The sequence below is a fragment of the Zingiber officinale genome, chromosome 1A (assembly GCF_018446385.1).
Source record: "Zingiber officinale cultivar Zhangliang chromosome 1A, Zo_v1.1, whole genome shotgun sequence".
NCBI lineage: Eukaryota > Viridiplantae > Streptophyta > Magnoliopsida > Zingiberales > Zingiberaceae > Zingiber > Zingiber officinale.
The window spans coordinates 154,142,656-154,156,881 of record NC_055987.1 but is presented as its reverse complement, the minus strand read 5'-3'; the positions used below and the strand labels follow the sequence as shown (position 1 = coordinate 154,156,881).

General features: G+C 37.8%; 1 protein-coding gene and 1 long non-coding RNA gene across 3 annotated transcripts; both read right to left on the bottom strand.

Annotated features, from left to right (window-relative positions):
• Window positions 1-3,941: 3,941 nt before the first annotated feature.
• On the bottom strand, window positions 3,942-6,614 carry LOC122038069. The gene is made up of 2 exons (XR_006127793.1): window positions 5,921-6,614; window positions 3,942-4,233 (listed from the first exon to the last, which is right to left on the bottom strand). It is a non-coding gene; the product is annotated as an uncharacterized LOC122038069 (long non-coding RNA).
• A 2,499-nt stretch (window positions 6,615-9,113) lies between these two features.
• Window positions 9,114-12,704, bottom strand: LOC122011452 (transcription factor bHLH18-like). 2 transcript variants are annotated; one of them, XM_042567849.1, is made up of 5 exons: window positions 12,507-12,704; window positions 11,736-11,827; window positions 11,098-11,646; window positions 9,420-9,818; window positions 9,114-9,351 (listed from the first exon to the last, which is right to left on the bottom strand). In XM_042567849.1, the coding sequence occupies exons 2-5, from the start codon at window positions 11,775-11,777 to the stop codon at window positions 9,277-9,279; spliced, it is 1,065 nt and encodes a 354-aa protein (XP_042423783.1). In that variant the 5' UTR covers window positions 11,778-11,827; window positions 12,507-12,704; the 3' UTR covers window positions 9,114-9,276. The 2 variants fall into 2 exon arrangements, with proteins under 2 accessions (XP_042423783.1, XP_042423790.1); XM_042567856.1 differs by having other exon boundaries at window positions 11,736-11,811.
• Window positions 12,705-14,226: the final 1,522 nt, after the last annotated feature.

Genomic DNA, 14,226 nt, shown 5'->3' with positions numbered 1-14,226 from the left:
GACATTCCCAGTCCGTGATTTCCACCATCACCGGAGCTCAAGAGGCGTTCCCAGTAGCTCCAATCTTCCTCCGACTACCATTCCATCCGCGACATCCGAATCGACCCGATCAATCGATTCGAGTCTATAAATTCCAGAACTCAGCATCTCTGTTCTTCACGCGTTGAGTTGCCAGGCGATTGCAAGCTTGAGAGGCGTTCCCAGGAGCTGCGCAATTCGTTCGTGCTAGCTGTGAGCTTGGCTGATTTCCGGAGATTTCCCAAGGGGCGTTCCCAGAGGAGGCATTGTGTGACGGCAGTGGGAAGAAGATTAGTTTCTTGATCTGTGTTTGTGAATGTTTTACCCTTTTTGCAATTAGTTTGAATTCTCCATTACATTGCTCAGATCATTAGATCTGATTCGTTTTCCTTTTCATTTCTTCTTGTTTCAGTTTACTGCAGTTTCTTTTCTAAATTTCTTTACTGCAATCCCAGTAATGTTTAGCTTCCAACCAATGTTTGCAATATGCCTTTTGATTTGAATTTGTAATTTCTGTTAATATAAATATGTGCTTAGTTTTTAGTATTCAATTCAGAAAATCTTTGTTCTATGTTTGGATTTGTTGTGATCGTGATAGAGTTTAAATGTTGAATGAATCACTTAGCTTTTGCATTGTTACCTCTGTTAACATTCCTGCTCAAGGGTGTGAATTGAAGTCTTGCTAGTTAATGAATTAGTTTCAATGGTGCAAGTTTGAGGTGTGAATGAATTATTGGATCTATGAGTGTGATTCGGAGTTGAATGTTAGTTCGATTCATGCAAGATTGGTTTTAGTTTTAAGTTTTAGATGTTGAATTCTTATTGTAGTTATTGAATTTGAAGTAACTGTGGTTGTAAATTGAGAATTTAGTGATTGATTTTCTTGTTTCACTAATGCATTTAAATTCGAATTTAATTGTTGGTAAGTTGATGTTGAATTTACTTAATGATGTAAGAGTATGATTTGAACCAATTCCAGAATTTACACACTCACTAGTTATCCTTGAAAAAAATACGACTTGGGACTCCTTACTACACGTGTTTTCTTTAGTTAGTTGAGTTCCTAATCTTTATTAATTTGATGTGCCACGTGACATGCAAAATGGCTAACACCATTGATGCACATCAAAAAGGAGGAAATTGTTAGTACCCCAGTTAGTTTTGATGCGGTCAACCAAGTTTAGTTATGTCATGTTGTGTTTGATCCTTATGTCTAATTGTGCAGGAGCTTAGAAACACAAGAAGTTGAGTGGAAGACGCAGTTAACGAGAAGGATGGCACGGGAAGGGAGTCGACAGGCTCTGTGCATCCGAAGGACGAGATGCTGTGGAAGAGTACACCGACGGATGAGAATGACATGTGCGGCGTTCGAGGGACGAGAAGCCAGGAAGGAAGTCTACTCGAGCAGAAGGTCAGAATTGATTTCGAGTGATCTCAACTCCGGTTAGCAGAAGAATCACCTACATGAAGAGATCAACAAAGGAGTTGATCTTCCATATGGAAGGTGCCTTCCATGGCTTGGCAGGCGCCTTCGATGAACAGTATGAAGGTGCCTTCCAAGCTATTGAAGACACCTTCCAAGTGACCGTTAGCGAAGATAAAGTTTATCTTCGCACAGATAAAATTTGCCACGCTGGAAGCGCCTTCCACCCTATTGAAGGCATCTTCCAGCCTCAGATAATATTTTTCAGGGGCTATAAAAAGGTCCATGGAGCTAGGAATGAAACAATAACTGAACTACAAGTCTTGTATTTACTTTCTAGTCATTCTATGAGCTATCAATGTTTGTAAGAGGCTACTCCGCCTTCAAAAAGGGAGTTTTTCTACTAGCGCTTTCTTCAACGCCTTGGATTATCAACCACTTAGGTTATAACCAAGTAAATAGATTATCCTACTATAAGAAAATGTTCAATCAACAACAATTAAAAGACAATAGTTTTAACAAAAATCATTGTCTTTTTTTTCCTTTTTTTAACAAAGACAATGATTTTTGAAAAATTGTTGTCTTTTAGCATTATTTGGAGGGGCTACGACAATGGATTTTTAAAACCGTTATGTTTAACTATTGTTATAAGGGCTACAACAATGATTTTTTCGATCATATTGTCTTTTTCCATCTTTTTGGATTTCAAGACAATAGATATTTTGGTTAAAATATTAATTTCCTTAAATCTAAATATTTCACAGAGTCTCAACACCAAAAAAAAAAACCTCCCTCCCTTTATCAAAGACTCGCCTCCTTCATCAAAGACTTGCCTCCATTACCCCCCGACGCTTCTCTAGCAAATCGACGGTGAGGGGTTCGACCCTTCACTGTGAGTCCTCTCATGTTCTTTGGCTTCTTGGCCCCAGCGCTGACGAGACTCCTCTCACGGTTAGACTGATCTACCTCTGCCTTCCTTCACTTCGCCCTGATGGGGCTCCTCACCATGGCGTTCTCTGCTCTAACTCTATGCCCCTCCCCCTCTCCTCTCCCTTTCCATCGCTGCTCGCTATCTCCACTGAGGAAGTGATTACTTGCCTTCTGCAAACTCCGCTGCCAGAAGATGTATGTTCTAGGTATCTCTACATAAATTGATCTTTCACAAGATTAGGTTTTGAAGAGAAGTATGTCCCAAGTATTGCTGCCAGAAGATGTATGTTCCAGATATTGCTGTCAGAAGATGAACTCCAAATTGCTTGTATTTTTTCAACAATGTAAACTTGATCCTCACCAAGGAATTTGTGCATAGGGTTGCAATGGATACAATTATATTTGTGTTCCACTCTACAATACACTAGGTATGTAAATGACCTTTCGAGTCTAAAAACTTAATATGCACATGATATGCGAGTTATATGATATGTTAACAGGTGAAGGAGTTGTTGGTTACATCATAGAGCATGCTGAAATTATTGTTGCTTTTGGCCAGGAGACAAAAATAAATAGAGTAAAGGGCAGTTTAAATGGACTTAATTTAATGTAAGTCGAGTTTAAGTTTAGCATACATAAATGTGTCTATCATTTTGTAGATCCTATCCTCCAACTGCACATCTACTATGCATCTCAAAGGTGGGGATGCTCATCTTTTAAGTGTTCTAATATTTTAACTTTCACTCATAGTGTTGCTTAATTATGCAATATTTGTTTCATTGGGTTCTACTACTGTGGAATAAAATACTACTGCTGCCAACACCTAAATGAAACTATACTCTTGGGATGAAATTCTTGAGATAGTTAGTTTATTACTAAGTTAATGAAAACATACATGTCAAATTGTTAGCTTAATAATTATATATTGCTATTTAGGGGAAAGAGAACACATCAGATCCATTACCTCCTAAACCTCTTGATATATGCACGATAATGTATACGAGTGGGACGAGAGGAGATCCGAAAGGTGCTGTATTGACTCATGAATGCATCACAGCATATGTAATGGGAACTGACCTATTCCTGAATCAATTTGAAGATAAAATAATATTCTTGCCTTTATTCATATCTGTTATTTAGTTTATTACTAATGGTGCTTAAGTATAAGCTATGATATATGTCTTGATTTGTATGCTATAGATGACAACATATGATGTCTACCTCTCCTTTCTTTCCCTTGCTCACATTCTTGACGGAACAATTGAAGAATATTTTTTCCACCATGGGGCATATGTTGGCTATTATCAAGGGGTATTTAAATATATTTTTTGTATAGTCTTTTTTGATTGATTATGATGTTGATGGATTTTCAATGCAAGGATATCATGCTTTGAGTGATGACCTTATGGAGTCGAAGCCAAGTCTCTTCGCTGGGGTTCCTAGGGTTTTGAAAAATTTTATGAAGGTATTTTATATATCAAAAGTCTTATTATTGATATTCTCAATTAATTAAACACAATCACACAGTTTAATAGCAGCCCACGCAATTGGAAGTAACACAACCACGCAGTTTAATAGACAACTCACACGGTTGTAACATAAACATAGCGAAAATCACAAAACAACAAACATAGAACAAACCAAACAACTAACTGTGAGTTAGCTCGGCTTGACACAGCATTATCAAACCAATACAAGATACCACAAGACAAAACTCCAAGTCGACATCGAATTATTACAATATAAAGATCACAAAACCAAAACACAAATAGCAAAGGAAACCAAAACCAGAAGATCGACCTCAGATGTGACGTGGGACTGGCAGACAGGTTCTCCAAGCGACTCCATAAGTCCTTTACATGCTACATGGAGAAATAAACCAGTTTACGGGGTGGTGAGTACTAAGACTCAACGGATAATAGAACAGATAGTGTATGAGTATAGTAAAGAACTAGAGATACAAAGGTATACAGTTTCGTAAGGAGAAATAGCAGATACTACAGTGATATCATAATAAATGTCTATACCTGAAATCATATCCTAGGCTAGTAATAGAATGTTAGGTGTAGCAAAGACCTGCTACAGTACAACTCATAACTGTCTAGGTATCATGTGAGGTATATTCATGTTAACCATAAGTAAGACAGTGTCTAAACATATATAACATGTATATAACTCAACATGTATAAGCATTTCACATGGATATAACAAGAGAACTGCATAAGTAAACAAACAGCAGCATAAGCAATAGTAGTATAACTAAGCAACAACATCAGCAGGTATAATAATAACAGCGTATGCACGGATGGTCACTCTCATCCACCCTTCTGCACCATGACCCCTGTATAGTCGAGAGGTCGGGTCAGTGACAGACTGTACACCACTCCAGCTACCACTACTCTCGAGTGGTCGAGGGGACAGTTGCATAGTAGCTAACTAGCTACGTCTGCGACGGGGGGGTCCCTGCTGCTCGTAACTTCAGCTATCACTACCCATGAGTAAGCGAGTAAGAGCACGACATGACAAGCGGCACGCTCCAGCTACCACTACCCATGAGTGACCAAGTGTGCGTCCCAACATTCAAGCAAGTAAACATGGTATCTAGTATCTATATATCCAATATCTAATATCTAGTATCTGGTGTATGGTATTTGTTAAATATCATAGATAGCAACGAGAGACTGTATAGATATAGAAATGAGTTTCTCAAAGATTGAGTGGATAAGTATCAAGCACAGGACAAATACGAGTAGAGTCAAGATAAATACAGAAACTATCCAAAAATATAGCTAATACACTAAGATCAATATACTAAAGAGATAAAGCAAAAAACATCCACCTTTAACTGTAGATCGTGCTAAACCAATTCCACATCGAAAATGTCCATCTCAAAATTAGAGTCATGCATCAATGTATTTTACTTAGCTAAATTCATATGAATAAGATAACTAAATAAAGTCTCCAAGCCTAATTAGGAAAAACTCTAATTAACAATCATTAATTAATTCTAATTAATAATTAACTTCAATTAATTTTCCTTTTCCTTCACATAAAAATAATAACCACCTGTTAACTAATCTAATGATTCAATCAAATCCATTATGGAACAAATGGTACATCTATTCTTAAAACAACTTCCTTTACCTACGCCAATTATCCAATATAGTTTAATTTCATCAACTACTAAGCATCACAAATCAACATTATATAATTCATCTACTCCAATTAATCCAACCCATAATAAAAACCAATCCACGCCACACCAATCACATCCAATGTAGACATGAAATTAACATCAAAACTCATCCAAATTCGGATGCTTCACTATTGATTCACAGCTAGAGAAGTATTCGTTGCCGAGGATCGTGGTTGGATTAAGATGGAGTTGTTGATTTCCAAGTTCAACACCCTACATAACAATCATCACAGCCATGTCTAAGCATTAAACCTAATTCCACAATGAACACCCTAATTCGAGATCAAGCTCAATATCCCAATATAGAAAAATGAAAGAAGATCCCTACTAATTTGATACCAAACATGTCTTACCCCAAAAAAGATCCGTAGCTTCCTCCCTGGTGAAGTACAAATGATGGTGTGGTGCCGAACTAGGGCAGAGGCAACAGCACCAGGGCACCGCGATCAGGTTGCGAAAGAAAGACTAGCAGCTTCCTTTCTCCAAAGATGATGATGTCGTAGAGATGGGAGAGATCAACAGCACCCCCTTGCTCTTGGCCGAAGTTTGGCCTGTGCAAGAGCTGGCTACTTGGAGAAGGAAAGGAAGGTTCGATGGCGGTTAGGGGAAACATCGACTGTGGAGATCGATAGCGGAAGGCAACGCAGGCAATGTCCATCGGTGTTGGGCAGAGACAATGTAAGAACAGCTAAGGCTCCGGACATCGACAATCGGGCAGCGACGACCCACGGTCAGGCAGTGCGGCGGGATCGGAGAAAATCCACAGAGGGCGATGGAGAGGCGAAGCACGATGGCGATCGACGATGGATCGAGACCGCAAGAGGGCGGCGATGAATCACGAAGAAGATGGAAAGACTCCGCGCCTCGAGAAGGAGAGGGAGGAGGGAGGTTCGGCCGGCAGCGAGTCGAATGGCACCGGCGCGATCAACAATCAGGAGAGGACAGTGCGTGAGGGAGAAGAGGAAATGTCACGAGATGAGGGAGGAATCGGGGAAATGGGAAAAGAAGAATCGGGGAAGACGAGTAATATTTAGGTATTTAATTATTATACTTAGGCTTAAGCAATCAAGCCCTATGTTAAATCCTCAAATCAACTCCCCACTTAAGGGTATTCCAAACATACCTTCATCTAACCCCATCGATTCATCCCCTCAAAAAGAATTATACGGACTCCGTTTAAATCTCAGAAAATTTCTAAAAAATTCAGAAAAATCCAATAAGATTATTTCTCAAATAATCTTATTATTTAATTGATATTTGGGTGTTATATTTTACAATGAGTCATGATCCTACCACGTGAGGGAGTCACGTAGGTTCTCTCCAATGTTTTCTATGCATCTCTAGATGAAATTGATGAAGAAATAAACTGCACAAGAGTAGGAGACATCGAACCTATAATAGCGTTGAGGAGAAGTTGATCTTGACGGAGCTATAGAATATAATCAGGATTCGCCTAAGGGAGCGTGACGTCTGTAGGCGTTATCTGCGGAAGGGGGCAAGGATGTGAGCCATCAACAAAACTTAGTAAGTCATATCCAAATAGAAGAGACGTGAACTGCAAACGCCATGTAGAGCAATTGGAGGTGGTGAGCTTCATCGGTGCCTAAGCATTGACGTTGAGAACCACAAGGGCGGAAGGTGGATCAGGAGTATTTGTGAGATATAGCCGACAAGTGATGATGTCAGTGACAACCATTGTAAAAGGTCATCGATGGGTATTATGGAAAAAAGGAAAAAAAAATTGTTTTTAAACTTAGCGCTCAAATACCATGTTGATGATAGAATTCATGGACTTTATTAATGCTAATATATAAATAACATTACATATGAAAAATAGGAAAACATATAAAATAGGAAAACATATAAAATACTAAAAAAAAATAAGTATTTCCTAATAATAATTATTCTCTAATAATTAAGAAATAAATAAGTATTTTTTAATAATAATTATTATCTAATAATCAGGAAATAAATAAATATTTACTAATAATAATTATTTCCTAATAATAGAAAGGTTAATGTACTAGATAAAGTTCTTTACTTTTCTTTCAGATTGCATAGGACGGGATTCTAGGGAGAGGATTATCACCTTTTTATTGAAGTAGAATATACTTAAGTAGTTTTTATGGGTTGACGTAGTTGATATCTACATAAATATTTACTATAATATATAGATTTTGAGATCAATTTTTAATATATGTAAAAATATCTTGTTAAATATATGATCTTTCTCATATAAAGAACTACTATGTTAAAATAAATGCTCCTCATAATTTATCCCTTTTAAAATATATGAGATCGTCCCAAATGTCAACTAAGAAAACTTCACCTTAATACTCCAATAGATTGTACTTAAGTCAAGGCACCATCTCGCATATTATTACTGTTTAAGATTTTAAATGAGCTTTGGAAATGTTTTTGGAAATTTATTTTCCCTCACAAATTTACTCTTTGTTTCCCGAATTGGAACTTGGAAATCCATGGGCCTTAGCCATATATAGCTCGTGTAGGGCTTAGCCCCACGACACATAGACTAAAGATTGGAAATTTGGACTCATGGGCTTTTAGATTGGATTTGGATTTATAGGCTGCATGATTGAACTTGGAGTCTTTTGCCTTATAGGAATTGGAAGGATTGACAATATTTATCTCCTTCCTATTGATTTAGGAATTATTGATTTAGGAATAGATGAGTAGGAGCGTTGGGACAAATGAATTATTTTTTTGCCACATTAAAAGAATTATCTGTGACCTCTACAGTGTGAGAACATATACTATGGATCATACTTTACGATCTAAAAAATGAATCTCTATATTGATTAGTCGATTTAGATAGACTCCACCTACTTAATAGGTAGGATCCATCTAAATCAATCAATCAACCTATCTATTCTTTGATCCACAAGTACCGATCAAAGGATCCCACCTACTACAATGTAGCTGAGTTGGTACGAGCGATAAAATTATTTCATTGATTATCACGGGGCACGTTCTCTTATCTAGGTCATTTGTCTCCCTAAACCCTAAATACCCTTTTTATTTCATCGGAAGCAGTGATAGATTCAGGAATTTAAATATGGAGGGGCAGATCACGATAAACAAAGGGTAGTATCCTTCATCTCCACCGGTGAAACCCCATAATACTAGGAGTTTCATCACTGGTAAGAGGGGGCGACCGCCGATGCTCCCCCCCCCCCCAAAACTAGATCCGCCCCTGATCGAGAAGGATTGATTGCCTTCTTTCAAAATTTTACTTCCACCCTGCGCCGACCACTCGCCGAGTCAGTTACACCGTCCATCTCACGCACATCCCGCCCTCTCCTCCGAAATGTGTTTCCCGCCGCCGCCGCCGCCTCCAGTCTCAATTGCCCGCACAATTCCTGCCAGGCTGCCACCAATTTAAATAGAAAATCTCGTGCGCCTGCGCGCAGATTATTCCATTAACATTCGCATCATCAAATCTGGGGAACAAATGCATGCGGTCTTATGTGGATTATTATTGATCGTTCCAACGCCGACAATTTGACAAGTAGCCGAAGTCGACCATTAAGTCAATTAACACTCATTAAATGTTCAAATTAGAGCTAACAGCCGCCTAACAGACATATATAGTATCGTGTCGGATGCATAAATTTTTTTATTTACATATTAACTACGTGATAATTATGGAGCGTGATTCTCAGTGCAATTAATCGTCGTCATGTATTCTTCACAGGAACTGGCTGAGAGCTGAATCTAAATCCTTCACCAGATCCTTAATCGCCATGGAGAATCCCTCTTCGATCTGGATGGATATAAGAGATTAGTGACTCTTCTAGAGTTTTATTTAGTGTATTAATTTGAAGGGCTTGCCTGTGCAGTGATGGTGATGTTGAGGGAGGAGGAAGCGAAGGGCATGACGCTGGTGTTGACGACGGAGAGGCGGTGCTTCTCGATCTCCGACAGCACCTTCACGAACAAGCCTTTCCTCTTCTCGCATTGGATCCTCACCAGGATGGAGTTGCCGTTGAGGGAAGCCGTGATCTTGGGGAATATCAAGGCAGCCTCATCCTCGTCGTCGTCCAAGTCATTGTGAGGAGGAGGAGGAGGAGGGTTGACGGAGGAGGTGGCGTCGCCGGCGGTGGGTGGCTTCTTGAGTAGGATGGTAGATTCCACGGTCTTCTCGGAAGCTTTCTCTTCGAGGTTCTTCACTTTGTCCTCGAGCTGCTTGATGTAGCTGATGGCGTCCCCAAGCAGCGAAGCCTTGTCCGTCTGCACCCATCAACGAGATTTATCATCATCAAACATAATTAAACCACTGATTTTTTTTTTAATTAGTGAATGAGTTTCACCAAGTAATATAAAAAATTAAATTATTATTATCTTAAATATATATGTATAGAGATCTCCTAGTTAAAACATATTATGTAACTCATTCACTTTTTAATTAATAATTATGAACCATAATTTTTTTTTCTTCACTAATAAATTATAAGGAAAAGAATAAAATATTTGTTCTTTTTCTTCTATGCTATTTCAAAATATATAAGAAATAAAGCTTCACATAAAACCAAAGTAATTTTTCTATCAAACGACAAGTAACTTATGGGATTGTTTCCATGTTATCGTCGAAAAATATGATAAAATTTTATGTCCTCTCTTGATTTGGACTTTATAAAGGACAGTATAGTGCTTGAAACTTCTATTAATGTGGAGCCTTGGGAATGATTTATTTATCAGTCTTACCTTACTTTGTAAGAAGCTTTTCATGACTCAAATATGAGTTACTACGCTGAGACTCCCCTTCTAATTTGGACCTCATCTCTAAAGATAATTAACTTGAGAGGGCATCTTAAAGAAATTGCTTAAGTGGAAAATAGATGATTAAGCTCTCCTCCTTAGTCATATCTTAATATGGTTACATTTGGGTTAAATTGAGCTCTCTCTTGACAATATTTTAAGAATCCTTATTTAAAGGTGTGAGTTTAAGTAGTAAAGTTCTATCTTCACAGGCTCTCACATTATTAGCAGCATCATCAAATATCAATACAAAAAAATTCAAATTCTTAGATGAATATAATTCTAAACTTCAATCATTGTTTCTTCAGATATATATTTGCATATGCTCATAAATATAGGCATAGAACTAAATTATGCTCTAACGTACTTCTTTTAAAGTTATTTCATAGACTTCTTTTTATGATGAGTCAATGGTGGTAAAAGATAAATATGTTCGTCCCTAATGTCTCCGTCAATCCGTCTCAGAGTCAACATGAAGGAAGTAAATCACGGACGACCATCAACCTTTTTACGATGAATTAAGGATATATACTTGCATACTTAGTTTGTTTTTTCTTTTGATATATTCATACAAATATTATCAATGCATATATACCTGATTAAATTTCTGATAAAAACTATAGTAAAATCGTAAAAAATCGTTTTTTTAGGAAAAAAGCATATTTGAAAAAAAAATATATAATTCGGATTGATATATTCAGGAAAATTAAAGGAAGAGGAAGAAGAAAAGATGAGCAGAGGAGGAACGAACCTTCTTCAATCCAGGGATGATGGTGGAGAGAGCGATGAACTGCTGATTGAGCCGCTCCCGCCGCTTCCTCTCCGCGATGACGTGGTCTTGCGCGCTGGCCGACGGCGGCCGACTCGCCGACGCCCTCTTCTCCGGCAACTGGAAGCTCAACGTCCTCATCCCCTCGCCGCTGCTACTACTACTTCTCCACGTCGAGAACAAACTCATCGGCGCGTCGACGTCCTGGTGGTGGTTCCCGAACGACAGCACGCCGGAGGAAGCTTGTGGGTTACTCTCCACGGTCTCCTGTTGCGCTCTCGCACTCCCGGCGCCCGACGCTGTCCCGGCGAAGGATATGTTCAAGGTGTTGCCGGCGTGGAAGCAATTGGCGGCGGCCGTATTGTAACTGTGATTATTAGCGGGGACCGAGGGGAGAAGAGGGTCGTGCTGCAGCTCCTCGACGAGTGATTCCATAATTTGGTTGACGGTGAAGTAATGCTCCAGAGAATTTAGTTCGGCGGCGGCCGCTTCGTGGTACATGAAGGAAAGATCGCCGGCGCCGCCACTTTCCTGTTTGTGTTTTTTTATAAAAAAAAATTATTAAATTTCTCTGCAACACTAATAATAACAAAAAAATATAAACAACTGCTCATTATTACTTCGTGTGGTAATGGCCATTGAGCTCCTGATGTGTGATCCATCGATCCCTTTTACGACTTACAATTCTATACAGATCTGCAGTACAATTGCACTAGAGAAAAAAAGTTATTAATTACAGATCATATTTTTGAGAGATTATTACTCGATTTATTTAATTACCGGTGAAGATATAAATCAATATACATCAAATAGGAAAAAAATTCCAGTGAAGTATAATCATCAAACAAACAATATGGTCTTGTAGATTTAAGGATCAAGAAATAAAAGCTGGAGTTGCAGATGATATTAGTCATTTAGGGATTGTTAACTAAATCTTCAATTTTCAGCACCGAAAGAAATTGAAGAATATCGCAGATTTAGATCGATCATGGATAAATCAGGATAAGCAAACTTAATGAACCGATCGAGGATCTGACATTTAAAATCGCTGGAATTTAATTAAGAAGCGAATAACAATAGAGACGTGCGAAGAAAATATATTCCAAATTAATCTTCGCAGAATTAAACTAAAAATTAAACATGATCAAAGAGAAAGAAGAAGATGAAGAAACTCGATAGGCAGTCAATTAATCCAAGCTTGGCCCTTTATCTTGTTAATTATCAGAATACATCAAAACCTAGAAGCGTTACTTGGTACTCAAATCTACTTAACCTACAAATTGCATCATCTTCTTCTTCTTCTTCTTCTTCTTCTTCTCGATCACAAGGAAATTAAAGGCCCAATTAAAAATTGCCGCGAGAGATCAAAAGAGAAGAAAGCTATTGGTTACCTCAACGAAGATTAAGAGAATTAAGCCCTGGTTGAAATGGAGACGGAGGAGACTGTGGACGATTTATAAGGAGGGGGCCAGCCGGCTTTGATTAATTTGTGGTTGGTGATGTGGAACGAAGGTTGGTCTTCGCTCTGTCTCTCTAGATCTCATTCTCTCGCTTACTTGCCTGCCGTCTCCTTCCACTCCACAATCCACATCGTTGGGTTTCCTTGAGATTTAATGTCGATTAAATTAAATGTTGTGTGTGGTTTTCTCCTCTCTGCGCACGCCACTTCACCGTCAAAAATATCATCACTGTTACTGCCGCATAAATAAATAGGCGCATGACGTGCGTGTGGATTCACGAGCGGGATGCGGCTGTCGGATCCCCCCCGCGCGCGCGCCATCTCGGAGGGTGGAGATGACGCCATGGATTTACTTGAAACTCTCCTAACCCGAACCCCTCCTCCAACCAAATCCCTTTTTATTTTTTGTTTTTTTTAACTATAATTTAATCCTTTCTTGTCTAGGACCTTGATTGTTCACCGTCTTATAGGGTCCCCAACAAGGTGGGAGAAAAAAAAGATGACTATGCTAGTCTCTAACGTCCTCAATAATTTGTCTAGAGTCAATACGGAGAAGATAAATTACGGATGATTACTATTCTTTAGAATAATGATTGACACATGAGGGAGACATTTATCTTGTCTATGTTGAGATTCAAACCTCCTACGAGCTCTTTTAGAAGCTCAATTTCAATTTTAATTTTTATTTAGCTCATAACTCCAGCAGACGAACAAAAGATGATAGTCTTTGAAATGAAGATGGTATAAAACGGATGTGAAATGAGAACATTGCATAGAAAATTATAATTACGTAGAGAAAACTTCAAAAGGTTCATTTAAGATCAATGGCAGAGCCGGCCTATGTGCTTATGTGTTTTTTCTTTCTCCCCTAATAAATTCAGAGATTTTTCCTTTCTAAACATCATCATGCCCTGGGGTTACAATCCGGGTAGCTTTGAACGTGGCTCTGTCCTTATTTAAGATATACAAATATGAATTTAAATGTAATAAATGTTTAGTTAAACGATGTAAAATTATTATAAATATAAACATTGAACTCAAAAGGAAAAGGAAAAAAAATAAAAATGGCAACAATAAAATAAAATTTATTAAATATAAATAATGACATAGTAAAAAATAGAATCTAATAGTATAAAAGAATTCATATAATCGGCCATACTTAATAATATAAGAATATTGCTATTATTGTTGTTGTAGCATATGTACATACATTATAAGTATGTTTTAATTGATGATGATATACATACACTTGCTCTAAAGAAAATATATGTATTGATAAAAAAAATTGTTTTTTCAAAATAGAATGAGCACCTAATCATACCATATTAGTGATTTTGTTATCTGAAAAGTATAATAATAATGTATTTGATTGATCTTTCGATTCAAAGTCAATATCTTAAGTTTGGAGTAAAAAGTGAAATCGTCACTTTAACGATATGACGATCACATATTTTTTAGAAGAGGGTAAATCACAGGGACATTTGTCCTAGCACAGTGACCTTTTACATGAAAAAGATTAAAAACATAATAAAACATTTTACATCCGCTGAAAATTAACGAAAGTTGATATCTTAAGGCGATCATTATGTTGAGAATGATATTTCAGCCTTATTCCCATGTATCATTTTCATATCTTATTGAAAAGCAATGTA